The 18008-nt window shown below is 38.3% G+C and overlaps 1 protein-coding gene across 1 annotated transcript in view; it reads right to left on the bottom strand.

The window, feature by feature from the left end:
• Positions 1-12611: 12611 nt before the first annotated feature.
• LOC133559425 (AT-rich interactive domain-containing protein 5B-like) overlaps positions 12612-18008 on the bottom strand; it is a 305977-nt gene continuing 300580 nt past the window's right edge. The window contains exon 10 of the mRNA XM_061911167.1: positions 12612-15103. Coding sequence (XP_061767151.1) covers positions 13265-15103 — 1839 coding nt within the window. The 3' untranslated portion in view covers positions 12612-13264. The remainder of the gene's footprint in view (positions 15104-18008) is intronic.

Here is an 18008-nt window from a genome sequence, read left to right as displayed (position 1 = left end):
TCCATATGAGTTGGGAAATTGTGTTAGATGCAAATATAAACGGAATACAATGATTTGCAAATCATTTTCAACCCAAATTCAATTGAATGCACTACAAAGACAAGATATTTGATGTTCAAACTAATAAACTTAATTTTTTTTTGCAAATAATAATTAACTTAGACTTTCTTGGCTGCAACACGTGCCAAAGTAGTTGGGAAAGGGCATGTTCACCACTGTGTTACGTCGCCTTTTTTTTTTTTTTTTTTACAACACTCAATAAACGTTTGGGAACTGAGAAAACTAATTGTTGAAGCTTTGAAAGTGGAATTCTTTGCCATTCTTGTTTTATGTAGAGCTTCAGTCGTTCAACAGTCCGGGGTCTCGGCTGTCGTATTTTAAGCTTCATAATGCGCCACACATTTTCCATGGGAGACAGGTCTGGACTGCAGGCGGGCCAGGAAAGTACCCGCACTCCTTTACTACGAAGCCACGCTGTTGTAACATGTGGCTTGGCATTTTTTTGCTGAAATAAGCAGTGGTGTCCATGATAGTGTTACATGGATGACAACACATGTTGTTCCAAAACCTGTATGGACTTTTCAGCATTAATGGTGCCTTCACAGATGTGTAAGTTACCCATGCCTTGGGCACTAATGCACCCCCATACCATCACAGATGCTGGCTTTTGAACTTTGCGCCTATAACAATCCTGATGGTTATTTTCCTCTTTGTTCCGGAGGACACCATGTCCACATTTTCCAAATAAATTTTGAAATGTGGATTCGTCAGACCACAGAACACTTTTCCACTTTGCATCAGTCCATCTTAGATGATCTCGGGCCCAGCGAAGCCGGCGGCTTTTCTGGGTGTTGCATAGTAGAGTTTTAACTCGCAATTACAGATGTAGCGACCAACTGTAGTTACTGACAGTGGTTTTATGAAGTGTTCCTGAGCCCATGTGGTGATATCCTTTACACACATATGTCGATTTTTGATGCAGTACCGCTTTTATTTTGAAGAACCGGATGTCCGGTGCAGGAAGTGACTTTGCTGTTTTTTCGGATATTTACTATCGGACTTTTAATGATATGGTAATAGTTCTTCATTGCTCCCTGTTTCTTGTGTAAATATCATTTCTAAACTTTCATAATACTTTAAAAGTTAAAACATTAATGATGTAGGTATTGTTCAGTAAGGATTAGAGCGTCGAATGTTTTAGATTTTTGGTCATAATTACAGATGGTATTTACGCAGGTGGGCTTCACGGTGGGAGAGGGGTTAGTGCGTCTGCCTCACAATACGAAGTTCCTGCAGTCCTGGGTTCAAATCCAGGCTCGGGATCTTTCTGTGTGGAGTTTGCATGTTCTCCCCGTGAATGCGTGGGTTCCCTCCGGGTACTCCGGCTTCCTCCCACTTCCAAAGACATGCACCTGGGGATAGGTTGATTGGCAACACTAAATTGGCCCTAGTGTGTGAATGTGAGTGTGAATGTTGTCTGTCTATCTGTGTTGGCCCTGTGATGAGGTGGCGACTTGTCCAGGGTGTACCCTGCCTTCCGCCCGATTGTAGCTGTGATAGGCGCCAGCGCCCCCCCGCGACCCCGAAAGGGAATAAGCGGTAGAAAATGGATGGATGGATGGATATTTACGCAGGTATCACTCTGCCAGAAAAGTAGAGACCTGTTTATGTGTTTCCAAAACAGGCATGTGGATTTGTGTATTATTATATATATTTTTTGTGATAAAACGTTTTTGTTAATGTAATTTAAATTATTATTTTTGTATGAATGAATGGTGTTTATTTCCTTTTCTATCGGACTTTTGATGATGAGGTATCACTCCGCCAGAAAAGTAGAGACCTGTTTATGTTTCGTGTTTCCAAAACAGGTGGCCAATAAATGATGAAACGACGGAATGGTGGAGTGTCTCTTACTTAAAAAACTACACAACGCAGAATAAGACTCACTACAATCATACCAGCCCATTTTTAGTGAATTTCTCCTCAACTACGGGTAATTTTGTCAATTTGTATTATATACGTTTTGTGGACTTGTTGAAAAATGTACTTTCTCAACTTCAAACATTTAGATTTGAGGGGGCGAGACATTTATCTGAGAGGGCACTGCCCCCTATCGCCCCTACGGGCTGGGAGCAAAATGAAAAAAGAAAAGAAGAAAGAGCAAAATAATAGGAATAAAAACAAACAATACAAAAGGAAACAGGAAATGGGGGCCAAAAAGGAAATCAAAGAAGATTAAGAAAGGAAAAAAAGAAGGATGGAAAAAAGAGAAAAATAACAAAAAGTTAAAAAAAGGAAGAAAAGGAAATGATCTATAAGAAAAAGTAAGTAAATAAGGAGAGGAGAAAAGAATAACAAGTAGGAAAATAAGAGAAAGTAGGAAAAGAAAGAAAAGACCAATCAGAAAAAGTAGGATAAAGAAAAACAAGTAAGAGAAGAACATAAAAGGAAATAAAATAGTCAAACTAAAATATAGAAAAAAGTAAAAAAATAAACTACGGATAAAAAAAAATTAAGGAAAGGGTAGAAAAGTAGTAAAAGAAGAATAAAAAAAATTAAAAAGGGAAAAAAGAAAAAAAACTCAAAAAAGAAGTAAACAAAAAGAGAAGAGAAAAAACAATTAAACGTTGGAAAAGAAAGTATAAAAAGTAGGAGAAAAGAAGGAAAACAAGAAAAAGTAGGAAAATAAAGAAAATAGCAAGAATAAGTAGGAACAAGAAAAAGAAGTAAACTGAAAAAAAATAAAATAAGAAAACACAGTAAAAGTTAAATAAAGAAAAAAGTGAAGAAGGAAAATGAAGTGGAAAAAAGAAGAAAACAATAAGAAAAGTAGGAAAAGAAAATTGTGTATTAAAATAGGGAAAAAGTTAATACAATGATTTGCTTGCATGTTTTTGAAGGAAACAAACATGTGATCGATAGCAAAATATTTTAATTAAATATACAGGCAGTCATATCATAAAAAAATGTCTTTTATTTTGTGAAGTTTCTCGCCAGCTGGCTGATGATTGTGAACAGACGGCTACTGTATCAAAAACATGAAAGAAAGAAAACAAAAACATTGTAGTGTTTAGTTTGTTTTTCTTAAACCACAATCTAAACAAAGCAGAACTCGATTGTGTGTGTTTTTTTTTTCCTTTGCTATTTACATTTTATAACGACACTTTTATCATATGCACTCATATTTACACACAACCTCGTGTTGATCCCGTATTGATTTGGTGTACACACACACACACACACACACGCAAACACACACACACACACACACACACACACACACACACACACACACACACACACACACACACACACACACACACACACACACACACACACACTTGATATATGACTGAGGGCCATCCTGATAGTGGTTGTAAACGACCGATAATAATATTTCTGATAATAATCCTAATAATGTGTACCTTAATATTCCGTCATATTCCAGCCCTCCTGACAACAGACAGCTTGGCCTTTTTTTCCTCTCTCACTATTTTCAAAAAGTGTAATAAAACCTGCCTGTCACAGTAAAGCTAAGTAAATATATTTATACTCTGTATTATATATCAACAATGAGTGGACACTCCTATGTACTGTATGTACTGCATGTACTGCATGTAGTGCTAACAACACGAAGACGGCCAAAGGCACAAATATTAGCAAAGCAAAAGCATCCAAGTGACATTCCAAGATAATAAAAAAAACAACAACAACAAAATAATCACACAGTGGATCTTTCTTTAACATAAAAAAAAAAAAAACGCACACATTTTTTTTCTTCTTGTGAGCATTCTGCAGCTACCGGCTGCTTCATAACGCGACAAAACGATGAGGAGCTGCAACAGTCCGATTACTCTCATTTTGAAAAGCCCCCCCCAAAAAACACATTGGCGGCGCCGGACTGGAGAAGAAAATTGAAATGAGGATTGGACAGCCGTGTCCACACAGCGCCTTCAAAACGGCCGCTTTTCCACTGCACATTTCCACTCGCAGGAGAAAAAAGTACTTCTAATAGTACAGTGAAATAACTGCAGTATTTTACCCAACTTTGTTGTACTTCTAGTAGTACAGTGAAAGGAACTGCAGTATTTTGCCCAACTTTGTTGTACTTCTAGTAGTACAGTGAAATAACTGCAGTACTTTACCCAACGTTGTTGTACTTCTAGTAGTACAGTGAAATAACGGCAGTATTTTACCCAAGTTTGTTATACTTCTAGTAGTACAGTGAAATAACTGCAGTATTTTTACACAACTTTGGTGTAGTTCTAGTAGTACAGGGAAATAACTGCAGTATTTTGCCCAACTTTGTTGTACTTCTAGTAGTACAGTGAAATAACGGCAGTATTTTACCCAACTTTGTTGTACTTCTAATAGTACAGTGAAATAACTGCAGTATTTTACACAACTTTGTTGTACTTCTAGTAGTACAGGGAAATAACTGCAGTATTTTACCCAACTTTGTTGTACTTCTAGTAGTACAGTGAAAGGAACTGCAGTATTTTGCCCAACTTTGTTGTACTTCTAGTAGTACAGTGAAATAACGGCAGTATTTTACCCAACTTTGTTGTACTTCTAGTAGTACAGTGAAATAACGGCAGTATTTTACCCAACTTTGTTGTACTTCTAGTAGTACAGTGAAATAACGGCAGTATTTTTACACAACTTTTTTATACTTCTAGTAGTACAGTGAAATAACGGCAGTATTTTACCCAACTTTATTGTACTTCTAGTAGTACAGGGAAATAACTGCAGTATTTTACCCAACTTTGTTGTACTTCTAGTAGTACAGTGAAATAACGGCAGTATTTTACACAACTTTTTTAAACCTCTAGTAGTACAGTGAAATAACTGCAGTATTTTTACACAACTTTGTTGTACTTCTAGTAGTACAGGGAAATAACTGCAGTATTTTACCCAATTTGTTGTACTTTTAGTAGTACAGTGAAATAACGGCAGTATTTTACCCAACTTTGTTGTACTTCTAGTAGTACAGTGAAATAACGGCAGTATTTTGCCCAACTTTGTTGTACTTCTAGTAGTACAGTGAAATAACGGCAGTATTTTACCCATCTTTGTTGTACTTCTAGTAGTACAGTGAAATAACTGCAGTATTTTTACACAACTTTGTTGTACTTCTAGTAGTACAGGGAAATAACGGCAGTATTTTACCTAACTTTTTTATACTTCTAGTAGTACAGTGAAATAACTGCAGTATTTTTACACAACTTTGGTGTAGTTCTAGTAGTACAGGGAAATAACTGCAGTATTTTGCCCAACTTTGTTGTACTTCTAGTAGTACAGTGAAATAACGGCAGTATTTTACCCAACTTTGTTGTACTTCTAGTAGTACAGTGAAATAACGGCAGTATTTTACCCAACTTTGTTATACTTCTAGTAGTACAGTGAAATAACTGCAGTATTTTTACACAACTTTGGTGTAGTTCTAGTAGTACAGGGAAATAACTGCAGTATTTTGCCCAACTTTGTTGTACTTCTAGTAGTACAGTGAAATAACGGCAGTATTTTACCCAATTTTGTTGTACTTCTAGTAGTACAGTGAAATAACTGCAGTATTTTTACACAACTTTGTTGTACTTCTAGTAGTACAGGGAAATAACTGCAGTATTTTACCCAACTTTGTTGTACTTCTAGTAGTCCAGTGAAAGGAACTGCAGTATTTTGCCCAACTTTGTTGTACTTCTAGTAGTACAGTGAAATAACGGCAGTATTTTACCCAACTTTGTTGTACTTCTAGTAGTACAGGGAAATAACTGCAGTATTTTACCCAACTTTGTTGTACTTCTAGTAGTACAGTGAAATAACGGCAGTATTTTACCCAACTTTGTTGTACTTCTAGTAGTACAGTGAAATAACGGCAGTATTTTACCCAACTTTGTTGTACTTCTAGTAGTACAGTGAAATAACTGCAGTATTTTTACACAACTTTGTTGTACTTCTAGTAGTACAGGGAAATAACTGCAGTATTTTACCCAACTTTGTTGTACTTCTAGTAGTACAGTGAAAGGAACTGCAGTATTTTGCCCAACTTTGTTGTACTTCTAGTAGTACAGTGAAATAACGGCAGTATTTTACCCAACTTTGTTGTACTTCTAGTAGTACAGGGAAATAACTGCAGTATTTTACCCAACTTTGTTGTACTTCTAGTAGTACAGTGAAATAACGGCAGTATTTTACCCAACTTTGTTGTACTTCTAGTAGTACAGTGAAATAACGGCAGTATTTTACCCAATTTTGTTGTACTTCTAGTAGTACAGTGAAATAACTGCAGTATTTTTACACAACTTTGTTGTACTTCTAGTAGTACAGGGAAATAACTGCAGTATTTTACCCAACTTTGTTGTACTTCTAGTAGTCCAGTGAAAGGAACTGCAGTATTTTGCCCAACTTTGTTGTACTTCTAGTAGTACAGTGAAATAACGGCAGTATTTTACCCAACTTTGTTGTACTTCTAGTAGTACAGGGAAATAACTGCAGTATTTTACCCAACTTTGTTGTACTTCTAGTAGTACAGTGAAATAACGGCAGTATTTTACCCAACTTTGTTGTACTTCTAGTAGTACAGTGAAATAACGGCAGTATTTTACCCAACTTTGTTGTACTTCTAGTAGTACAGTGAAATAACTGCAGTATTTTTACACAACTTTGTTGTACTTCTAGTAGTACAGGGAAATAACTGCAGTATTTTATCCAACTTTGTTGTACTTCTAGTAGTACAGTGAAAGGAACTGCAGTATTTTGCCCAACTTTGTTGTACTTCTAGTAGTACAGGGAAATAACTGCAGTATTTTACCCAACTTTGTTGTACTTCTAGTAGTACGGTGAAATAACGGCAGTATTTTACCCAACTTTGTTGTACTTCTAGTAGTACAGGGAAATAACTGCAGTATTTTACCCAACTTTGTTGTACTTCTAGTAGTACGGTGAAATAACGGCAGTATTTTACCCAACTTTGTTGTACTTCTAGTAGTACAGTGAAATAACGGCAGTATTTTACACAACTTTTTTATACCTCTAGTAGTACAGTGAAATAACTGCAGTATTTTTACCCAACTTTGTTGTACTTCTAGTAGTACAGGGAAATAACTGCAGTATTTTACCCAACTTTGTTGTACTTCTAGTAGTACAGTGAAATAACGGCAGTATTTTACCCAACTTTGTTGTACTTCTAGTAGTACAGTGAAAGGAACTGCAGTATTTTGCCCAACTTTGTTGTACTTCTAGTAGTACAGTGAAATAACGGCAGTATTTTACCCAACTTTGTTGTACTTCTAGTAGTACAGTGAAATAACGGCAGTATTTTACCCAACTTTTTTATACCTCTAGTAGTACAGTGAAATAACTGCAGTATTTTTACACAACTTTGTTGTACTTCTAGTAGTACAGGGAAATAACTGCAGTATTTTACCCAACTTTGTTGTACTTCTAGTAGTACAGTGAAATAACGGCAGTATTTTACCCAACTTTTTTATACCTCTAGTAGTACAGTGAAATAACTGCAGTATTTTTACACAACTTTGTTGTACTTCTAGTAGTACAGGGAAATAACTGCAGTATTTTACCCAACTTTGTTGTACTTCTAGTAGTACAGTGAAATAACGGCAGTATTTTACCCAACTTTGTTGTACTTCTAGTAGTACAGTGAAATAACTGCAGTATTTTTACACAACTTTGTTGTACTTCTAGTAGTACAGTGAAATAACGGCAGTATTTTACACAACTTTTTTATACCTCTAGTAGTACAGTGAAATAACGGCAGTATTTTACCCAACTTTGTTGTACTTCTAGTAGTACAGTGAAAGGAACTGCAGTATTTTGCCCAACTTTGTTGTACTTCTAGTAGTACAGTGAAATAACGGCAGTATTTTACCCAACTTTGTTGTACTTCTAGTAGTACAGTGAAATAACGGCAGTATTTTACCCAACTTTGTTGTACTTCTAGTAGTACAGTGAAATAACGGCAGTATTTTACCCAACTTTTTTATACCTCTAGTAGTACAGTGAAATAACTGCAGTATTTTTACACAACTTTGTTGTACTTCTAGTAGTACAGGGAAATAACTGCAGTATTTTACCCAACTTTGTTGTACTTCTAGTAGTACAGTGAAATAACGGCAGTATTTTACCCAACTTTTTTATACCTCTAGTAGTACAGTGAAACAACTGCAGTATTTTTACACAACTTTGTTGTACTTCTAGTAGTACAGGGAAATAACTGCAGTATTTTACCCAACTTTGTTGTACTTCTAGTAGTACAGTGAAATAACTGCAGTATTTTACCCAACTTTGTTGTACTTCTAGTAGTATAGTGAAATAACGGCAGTATTTTACCCAACTTTTTTATACCTCTAGTAGTACAGTGAAATAACTGCAGTATTTTTACACAACTTTGTTGTACTTCTAGTACTACAGGGAAATAACTGCAGTATTTTACCCAACTTTGTTGTACTTCTAGTAGTACAGTGAAATAACGGCAGTATTTTACCCAACTTTTTTATACCTCTAGTAGTACAGTGAAACAACTGCAGTATTTTTACACAACTTTGTTGTACTTCTAGTAGTACAGGGAAATAACGGCAGTATTTTACCCAACTTTGTTGTACTTCTAGTAGTACAGTGAAATAACGGCAGTATTTTACCCAACTTTTTTATACTTCTAGTAGTACAGTGAAATAACGGCAGTATTTTACCCAACTTTGTTGTACTTCTAGTAGTACAGTGAAATAACGGCAGTATTTTACCCAACTTTTTTATACCTCTAGTAGTACAGTGAAACAACTGCAGTATTTTTACACAACTTTGTTGTACTTCTAGTAGTACAGGGAAATAACTGCAGTATTTTACCCAACTTTGTTGTACTTGTAGTAGTACAGTGAAATAACGGCAGTATTTTACCCAACTTTTTTATACTTCTAGTAGTACAGTGAAATAACGGCAGTATTTTACACAACTTTGTTGTACTTCTAGTAGTACAGTGAAATAACGGCAATATTTTACCCAACTTTGTTGTACTTCTAGTAGTACAGTGAAATAACGGCAGTACTTTACCCAACTTTTTTATACTTCTAGTAGTACAGTGAAATAACTGCAGTATTTTACACAACTTTGTTGTACTTCTAGTAGTACAGTGAAATAACTGCAGTACTTTACCCAACTTTGTTGTACTTCTAGTAGTACAGGGAAATAACGGCAGTATTTTACCCAACTTTGTTGTACTTCTAGTAGTACAGTGAAATAACTGCAGTATTTTACCCAACTTTGGGTTACTTCTAGTAGTACAGTGAAATAACTGCAGTATTTTACCCAACTTTGTTGTACTTCTAGTAGTACAGTGAAATAACGGCAGTACTTTACTCAACTTTGTTGAACTTCAAGTAGTACAGTGAAATAACTGCAGTATTTTACCCAACTTTTTTATACTTCTAGTAGTACAGTGAAATACCTGCAGTATTTTACCCAACTTTGTTGTACTTCTAGTAGTACAGTGAAATAACTGCAGAATTTTTACCCAAATTTGTTGTACTTCTAGTAGTACAGTGAAATAACTGCAGTATTTTACCCAACTTTGTTGTACTTCTAGTAGTACAGTGAAATAACGGCAGTACTTTACCCAACTTTGTTGTACTTCTAGTAGTACAGTGAAATAACGGCAGTACTTTACTCAACTTTGTTGAACTTCAAGTAGTACAGTGAAATAACTGCAGTATTTTACCCAACTTTGTTGTACTTCTAGTAGTACAGTGAAATAACGGCAGTACTTTACCCAACTTTGTTGTACTTCTAGTAGTACAGTGAAATAACGGCAGTACTTTACACAACTTTGTTGTACTTCTAGTAGTACAGGGAAATAACGGCAGTATTTTACCCAACTTTGTTGTACTTCTAGTAGTACAGTGAAATAACGGCAGTATTTTACCCAACTTTTTTATACTTCTAGTAGTACAGTGAAATAACGGCAGTATTTTACCCAACTTTGTTGTACTTCTAGTAGTACAGTGAAATAACGGCAGTATTTTACCCAACTTTTTTATACCTCTAGTAGTACAGTGAAACAACTGCAGTATTTTTACACAACTTTGTTGTACTTCTAGTAGTACAGGGAAATAACTGCAGTATTTTACCCAACTTTGTTGTACTTCTAGTAGTACAGTGAAATAACGGCAGTATTTTACCCAACTTTTTTATACTTCTAGTAGTACAGTGAAATAACGGCAGTATTTTACACAACTTTGTTGTACTTCTAGTAGTACAGTGAAATAACGGCAATATTTTACCCAACTTTGTTGTACTTCTAGTAGTACAGTGAAATAACGGCAGTACTTTACCCAACTTTTTTATACTTCTAGTAGTACAGTGAAATAACTGCAGTATTTTACACAACTTTGTTGTACTTCTAGTAGTACAGTGAAATAACTGCAGTACTTTACCCAACTTTGTTGTACTTCTAGTAGTACAGGGAAATAACGGCAGTATTTTACCCAACTTTGTTGTACTTCTAGTAGTACAGTGAAATAACTGCAGTATTTTACCCAACTTTGGGTTACTTCTAGTAGTACAGTGAAATAACTGCAGTATTTTACCCAACTTTGTTGTACTTCTAGTAGTACAGTGAAATAACGGCAGTACTTTACTCAACTTTGTTGAACTTCAAGTAGTACAGTGAAATAACTGCAGTATTTTACCCAACTTTTTTATACTTCTAGTAGTACAGTGAAATACCTGCAGTATTTTACCCAACTTTGTTGTACTTCTAGTAGTACAGTGAAATAACTGCAGAATTTTTACCCAAATTTGTTGTACTTCTAGTAGTACAGTGAAATAACTGCAGTATTTTACCCAACTTTGTTGTACTTCTAGTAGTACAGTGAAATAACGGCAGTACTTTACTCAACTTTGTTGAACTTCAAGTAGTACAGTGAAATAACTGCAGTATTTTACCCAACTTTGTTGTACTTCTAGTAGTACAGTGAAATAACTGCAGTACTTTACCCAACTTTGTTGTACTTCTAGTAGTACAGGGAAATAACGGCAGTATTTTACCCAACTTTGTTGTACTTCTAGTAGTACAGTGAAATAACGGCAGTATTTTACCCAACTTTGTTGTACTTCTAGTAGTACAGTGAAATAACTGCAGTATTTTACCCAACTTTGTTGTACTTCTAGTAGTACAGTGAAATAACGGCAGTACTTTACTCAACTTTGTTGAACTTCAAGTAGTACAGTGAAATAACTGCAGTATTTTACCCAACTTTTTTATACTTCTAGTAGTACAGTGAAATACCTGCAGTATTTTACCCAACTTTGTTGTACTTCTAGTAGTACAGTGAAATAACTGCAGAATTTTTACCCAAATTTGTTGTACTTCTAGTAGTACAGTGAAATAACTGCAGTATTTTACCCAACTTTGGGTTACTTCTAGTAGTACAGTGAAATAACTGCAGTATTTTACCCAACTTTTTTATACTTTTAGTAGTACAGTGAAATACCTGCAGTATTTTACCCAACTTTGTTGTACTTCTAGTAGTACAGTGAAATAACTGCAGTATTTTTACCCAAATTTGTTGTACTTCTAGTAGTACAGGGAAATAACTGCAGTGCTTTCTTTACCCAACTTTGTTGTACTTCTAGTAGTACAGTGAAATACCTGCAGTATTTTTACCTAACTTTTTGTACCTTAATAACTGAAATAACTGCAGTGTTTACCTATCATCATTGTACTTCTATTAGTACAGTGAAATGACTGTGGTATTTGACCCCACTTAATTGTTTCCGTTGACCCAAGTCTCCTCTTGGACAATTTTAGGTGGCGCGCATTCGTCGCCAAAATTGTAACATTTGAGGACACACGACTGATGTTGTAATATTTTACGCCGCAGTCCAGTTTTTAGCGCACAGTCGATATTATTCTTGTAACACTTGAGAAGACGAGGCTAAACGTAACTGATGGTGTTGTAATCTACTCTGGAGACGTCATTGTGTCCGCTGCCCACAGTCTCCACTTGGATCAAATCAGGTGGCGCACATTCATCATTGTTAAGACACTTGGACACAAGGCTTAAAATGGCTGATTTTCCTGTTTTGTACGCCAGTGTCTATTTCTTCGCTGCCCCAAGCCTCCTCTTGGATGAAGATAGGTGGAGTTAGGAAGAGCCGATTTAACATTATAACCACTGTACCAAGGTTTACAAAACGGTGTACTCCTCAGTTTCCATTTATTTGCTGGATACTCATAGTCTTTGCTTAGATAAAATGAAGTGGGGCTCATTCATTATCAGTGTTGTAATATTTAAGGATACATCGCTAACAAAATTACGTTGCACTTTTGTACTCAAGTTTAATTGTTGTTACTGCCCTAGGTGTCCTATTGGATAAAATGAGATAGAGCACATTAAACATGACCTGTTTTGCAGTAATATAATCCACTGTTTCCGCTATAGTCAGCTCCATAGTCTCCTCTGAGATAAAATCATGTGGAATACGTTCCTCATCAGCATTGTACAATTTGACGTTACACCGTGGAAAATGACTTATGGTGCAGTTTTCTCCTCTTTGCCGCCCTCAGTCTCTGCTTGGATGCAATTAGCGGAATCAGATTTAACATTTGGGGATGCAGGGTTTAATTGACCGACGTTGCTGTATTGTGCACCACAGTCTCCACTACTTGGCTGCCCTCAGTCTCCTTTTGGATAAAATTTGTCTGCACACCAAAGTGAACATACAAAAACATTGTTTTCAGACCGGTGCGTTGAATGAACCTGGGTCTTGCCAGTTTGCCGCTGTCTTGTGTTAAAAACCGAGCGGCAAGTCGAGTCGAGGCGAGTCGGTACCGTGCAGTGGAAAAGTGGAGTGGAGGCATGTAAACACACAACCCCAACAAATGCCGACAACATTACGACCGGCACGTTGTGTTCTTCGTAGTGTTTCAAGCAACAACAGTTTAGCCCTCAGGAGACGCAGTAAACAAACGGCCGCCGTCCGTTTTATCCAGACCGCCACGGGCGACGGGACGCTGAGCAAGAGTCAAAACGAATAGTGAGCACATCTGTGTCAGAATTGTGCAAATAAAGATACAACAACTAAGGATACAGTGAGTGGTGATGACAATACCGAACAGTGCAAAGTATATAAACAAATGTAGAAATGAGGAAAAAAAATGGAATTTTTCAGTCTGCCTCACTGTTGAGTTCTACAATCAGTCAACACTCGCCCCGTCCACCCAACAAGTGAGGTGCGGGACAATGAGTTCTCACAGTCTGGTGCTGGGGTGTATCGAGGACAGCTGTGGCGGGGGCAGGGTGGACAGAGGGTACAGGTGGTGTAGTAGGTCCCCGTAGAGGGCAGCTCCTCCTGGGTGCCTGAAGAAGTGGTGCGGGCTGGGCCCAGCGGCCAGCAGCTGCCTGTGGAGCATCATGGAGTGATAAGCTAAGGGGGGCACCAAGGGTGACACAGCCGACTGGCTCTTCAGGTACTGCAGGCCCGGGTGCTGCTGAAGCCCGTCCTGGGCACTGGGTGACACCAGGCTGCCTGGGTGGTACATGCCGGCGTAGAGGGATACGGCGTGGTGTGGGGGATAGGCGGTGGCGGGGTGGCCCTCGGGGAGGTGGTTGTTGAGGTGGATCGCGTGGGCCGGCTCGGCCGGCTTCAAGTCCTCTGGGTCGCTGCGTCGGATGGCGCACGCTGGGTGGATGGGGGTCACAACGCGGACTTTCCTCTCCGGCACCTCCTCGTCTTCTGGCTCCCCGAGGGTCCGTTTACTGGGTCGAACAGGGCTAGTAAGGGAAGAGTCAGATGAGGATTTAGGACTACAAAAGGGTTGCAATGGTTCCGCAGGGCTATGCTTAGGAGGCGATATGGTCATGGGAGGAACTCGGCACGCTTTAGGGTGGGAGTCCAATCCCTGGTGCATGATGGAGTAGGGGAGGCCGCAGAAAGAAGTTTTGGAAAAGGACGACACCCGCTGGGAGAGAGGCTTGGACATGGTGAAGTCTCTAGGTTCGTCCTCAGCCTCTCTGCTTTCCCCTTGAGTCTGTGCGTCGTTGTTGTAGTGAGATCTGTAGACAAGGCCTTCTTGCTCCAGGCCGCCACAAACAAAACTTCCTTCGTGTTCCCTGGAGAAGTGCTCCCGTCGCTCTCCATTTGGGAATCCGCTCATCCTGTCCTGACTCAGGCAGCTCTCTGTTTGCCTGTAGAGACTATGCAGGTGAGGGGACGAGTAGCAGTCCCCCGTGAAGCCGCGAGTCTGAGTGGCCGGGTTTTGGGGGAGTTTCTCCCCAGCCTTTTCCACAGCTTCCTGGTCGCGGGTCCGAGAGAGATATGGCTGCCATGGAGGACTGACGTGAGGCAGCAGGTGGTGGCTCCTCTCTGGTTGGGGAGGCTTGCTGCTCTGCGCATGCTGGATGACCGAGGGCCTGAAGACGGGCGCCACCTCCAGGACGTCGTCGGACCTCCTCTGGCCTGCACTTTCCTCCTCACCCTTCCTCATGTCCGTGTCTCTGTCCGCCATCGGGACAGCTGTAGAAAGGGGAGGCTGGAGCGAAGATACAAAGGAGAAGGACGTGGACTCGCACACTTGGGAGAGGAGCTTCTTTTTAGCCAAAGGAGACATGACGCCTTGGCTGGCTTTGCAGTAAGAAAGACTCTCCTTCCTGATGAGGCCATAGTCCTCCTTCTCCAGGAAGGACTCTGAACTTAAGTCTATCTGTCTGTCCGCCTGCTTGCACATAGGCAACACTTTGCCTACTCGTCCTCCATGACTCTCCAAAGAGGACGCAGGCAGCGCAACATGTCCAGCGGGTTTACCCTGGTCCCAACGGTGTGGCAGGTAGGGGTTTTTCGCGATTAGATGACCCTCGGTCTTGGCTTGAAGGGCCTCGCTGATCTGCCGCCACTCAGGCTGAATTCCTACGTGGAGGGGCCGTGCGGCGAGCGGGGTCCTGCAGTCCACCTCTTTGGGACACTGCTCTCTCAGGGACTCCTCTTTCTTCAGGGTGACGTGAAGCTCCTGATCCTCATCCTCCTCCTCGATGACGATGGGCTCATCTCGAGGCGGCGCTTCTTGCTTCATCGCAGCTTCCACTTTCACATCCTAGAGACGAAAAATAAATTGGCATTGTGTTAATCATCTTGTTGATCGGGGGCATGAGATCCATCTAATGATTAGAAATAGGAGTGTTCAAATTCATGGACATCTTCACTTTCACCCCCGAGTCATCATGATTTTTAACAAGTTATCCTACCCACAGGGAGAAAGCATCGATTTAATAGTCTGACAAATTAGATGGTACTATAAATCTGGTCAATGAACTTTGATTATGATATGAATGATCAATAGCACAACATTTATTTAGAAGGCCCAGTGCAAACAACCTTCTATAGTCATGGTGCAAATTTCTTCTTTTTTTTGTAAATAATTCCGACTAACACAAAATGTCAACATACATGGTCACACATAACACAACCTGTTCACTGAACATTGTGGGCATTATAAAAAACATCCATGTACCCTAAAAAAAAATACACCTATTTAAATCCCTGCTGATGCATGTTGGGAAAAATGCAAAACTCTCCACACTTATCCATGTTTGGCACATTTTAGCTGCTTGATATTTCTGATTGATTAAAAAACTTTAAGGAGGTTTTAACAGAAGTAAACAAAGTAGAAGGTTAACTTTTACATATTCTTAATATCCAATTATATTATTGATATATCTGTTATATAAATATAATATGTACATATATAGGCTATATATATATATGTGCATATATATATATATATATATATATATATATATATATATATATATATATATATATATATATATATATATATATATATATATATATATATATATATACATAAGTGGGTACGGAAAGTATTCAGACACCCTTAAATTTTTTACTCTTTGTTAAATTGCAGCCATGTGCTAAAATCATTTAAGTTCATTTTTTTTCCTTTTAATGTACACACAGCACCCCATATTGACAGAAAAATATAGAATTGTATACATTTTTACAGATTTATTAAAAAAGAAAAACTGAAATATCACATGGACATAAGTATTCAGACCCTTTGCTGTGACACTTGTATATTTACCTCAAGTACTGTCCATTTCTTCTGATCATCCATGAGATGGTTCTACACCTTCATTGGAGTCCAGCTGTGTTTAATTCTAATGATTGGACTTGATTAAGGAAGCCACACACCTGTCTATATAAGACCTTACAGCTCACAGTGCATGTCAGAGCAGATGAGAATCATGAGGTCGAAGGAACTGCCTGAAGAGCTCAGAGAAAGAATTGTGGCAAGGCACAGATCTGGCCATGGATACAAAAACATTTCTGCTGCACTTAAAGTTCCCAAGAGCACAGTGGCCTTCGTAATCCTTAAATGGAAGACGTATGGGATGACAAGAACTCTTCCAAGAGCTGGCCGTCCAACCAAACTGAGCAATCGGGGGATAAGAGCCTTGGTGAGAGAAGTAAAGAAGAACCCAATGATCACAGTGGCTGAACTCCAGAGATGCAGTGAAGAGATGGGAGAAAGTTCAAGAAAGTCAACCATCACTGCAGCCCTCCACCAGTCAGGGCTTTATGGCAGTGTGGCCCGACGGAAGCCTCTCCTCAAGAGTAAAACACATGAAAGCCCGCATAGAATTTACCAAAAAACACATGAAGGACTCCCAGACTATGATAAATAAGATTCTCTGGTCTGATGAGACAAAGATAGAACTTTTTGGCCTTAATTCTAAGCGGTATGTGTGGAGAAAAACCAGGCACCGCTCATCACCTGCCCAACACCATCCCTACAGTCAAGTGTGGTGGTGGGAGCATCATGCTGTGGGGGTGATTTGCAGCTGCAGGGACAGGACAAATGGTTGCAAATGAAAGAAAGATGAATGCGGCCAAGTACAGAGATATCCTGGACGAAAACCTTTTACAGAGTGCTATGGACCTCAGACTGGGCCGACGGTTCACCTTCCAACAAGACAATGACCCTAAGCATACAGCTAAAATGACGAAGGAGTGGCTTCGGAACAACTCTGCGACTGTTCTTGAATGGCCCAGCCAGAGCCCTGACTTGAACCCAATTGAGCATCTCTGGAGAGACCTCAAAATGACTGTCCACCAACGTTCACCATCCAACCTGACAGAACTGGAGAGGATCTGCAAGGAGGAATGGCAGAGGATCCCCAAATTCAGGTGTGAAAAACTAGTTGCATCATTCCCAAGAAGACTCACGGCTGTATTAGCTCAAAAAGGGTGCTTCCACTCAATACTGAGCAAAGGGTCTGAATACTTATGTCCATGTGATATTTCAGTTTTTCTTCTTTAATAAATCTGTAAAAATGTCTACAATTCTGTGTTTTTCTGTCAATATGGGGTGCTGTGTGTACATTAATGAGGAAAAAAATGAACTTAAATGATTTTAGCACATGGCTGCAATTTAACAAAGAGTAAAAAATTTAAGGGGGTCTGAATACTTCCCCTACCCACTGTATATACACATACGGTATATATGGATATATACATATATATATATACACAAAAATATGTGTATATGTATATGTACATACATATATACACATGTATATGTATACATATATACACATACATATAAATGCATATATATACATATATATACACATATATGTATATATAAGTACATGTATATATGTATATATATATATATAAATATATACACATACATATACATACATATATGTATGCATATATATATATATCTATATATATATATACAGTATATATATACATATATATGTATATATACACTATATATACATATATATATATACACACAAACACACACATATATATATATATATATATATATATATATATATATATATATATATATATATAAATCATTTTTTTTAGCCCTGGTGTAGAGAATATGTTGTGTTTTGTTACACTGTACAACAACGAATGCAAAATGTTTTCCATCGCAAAAAGCAGAAGACGTAGACTGCGTT

Source organism: Nerophis ophidion, linkage group LG09 (genome assembly GCF_033978795.1).
Source record: "Nerophis ophidion isolate RoL-2023_Sa linkage group LG09, RoL_Noph_v1.0, whole genome shotgun sequence".
NCBI lineage: Eukaryota > Metazoa > Chordata > Actinopteri > Syngnathiformes > Syngnathidae > Nerophis > Nerophis ophidion.
Note: the sequence above shows the minus strand (reverse complement) of the source record. Positions and strands in the feature narration are given on the sequence as shown.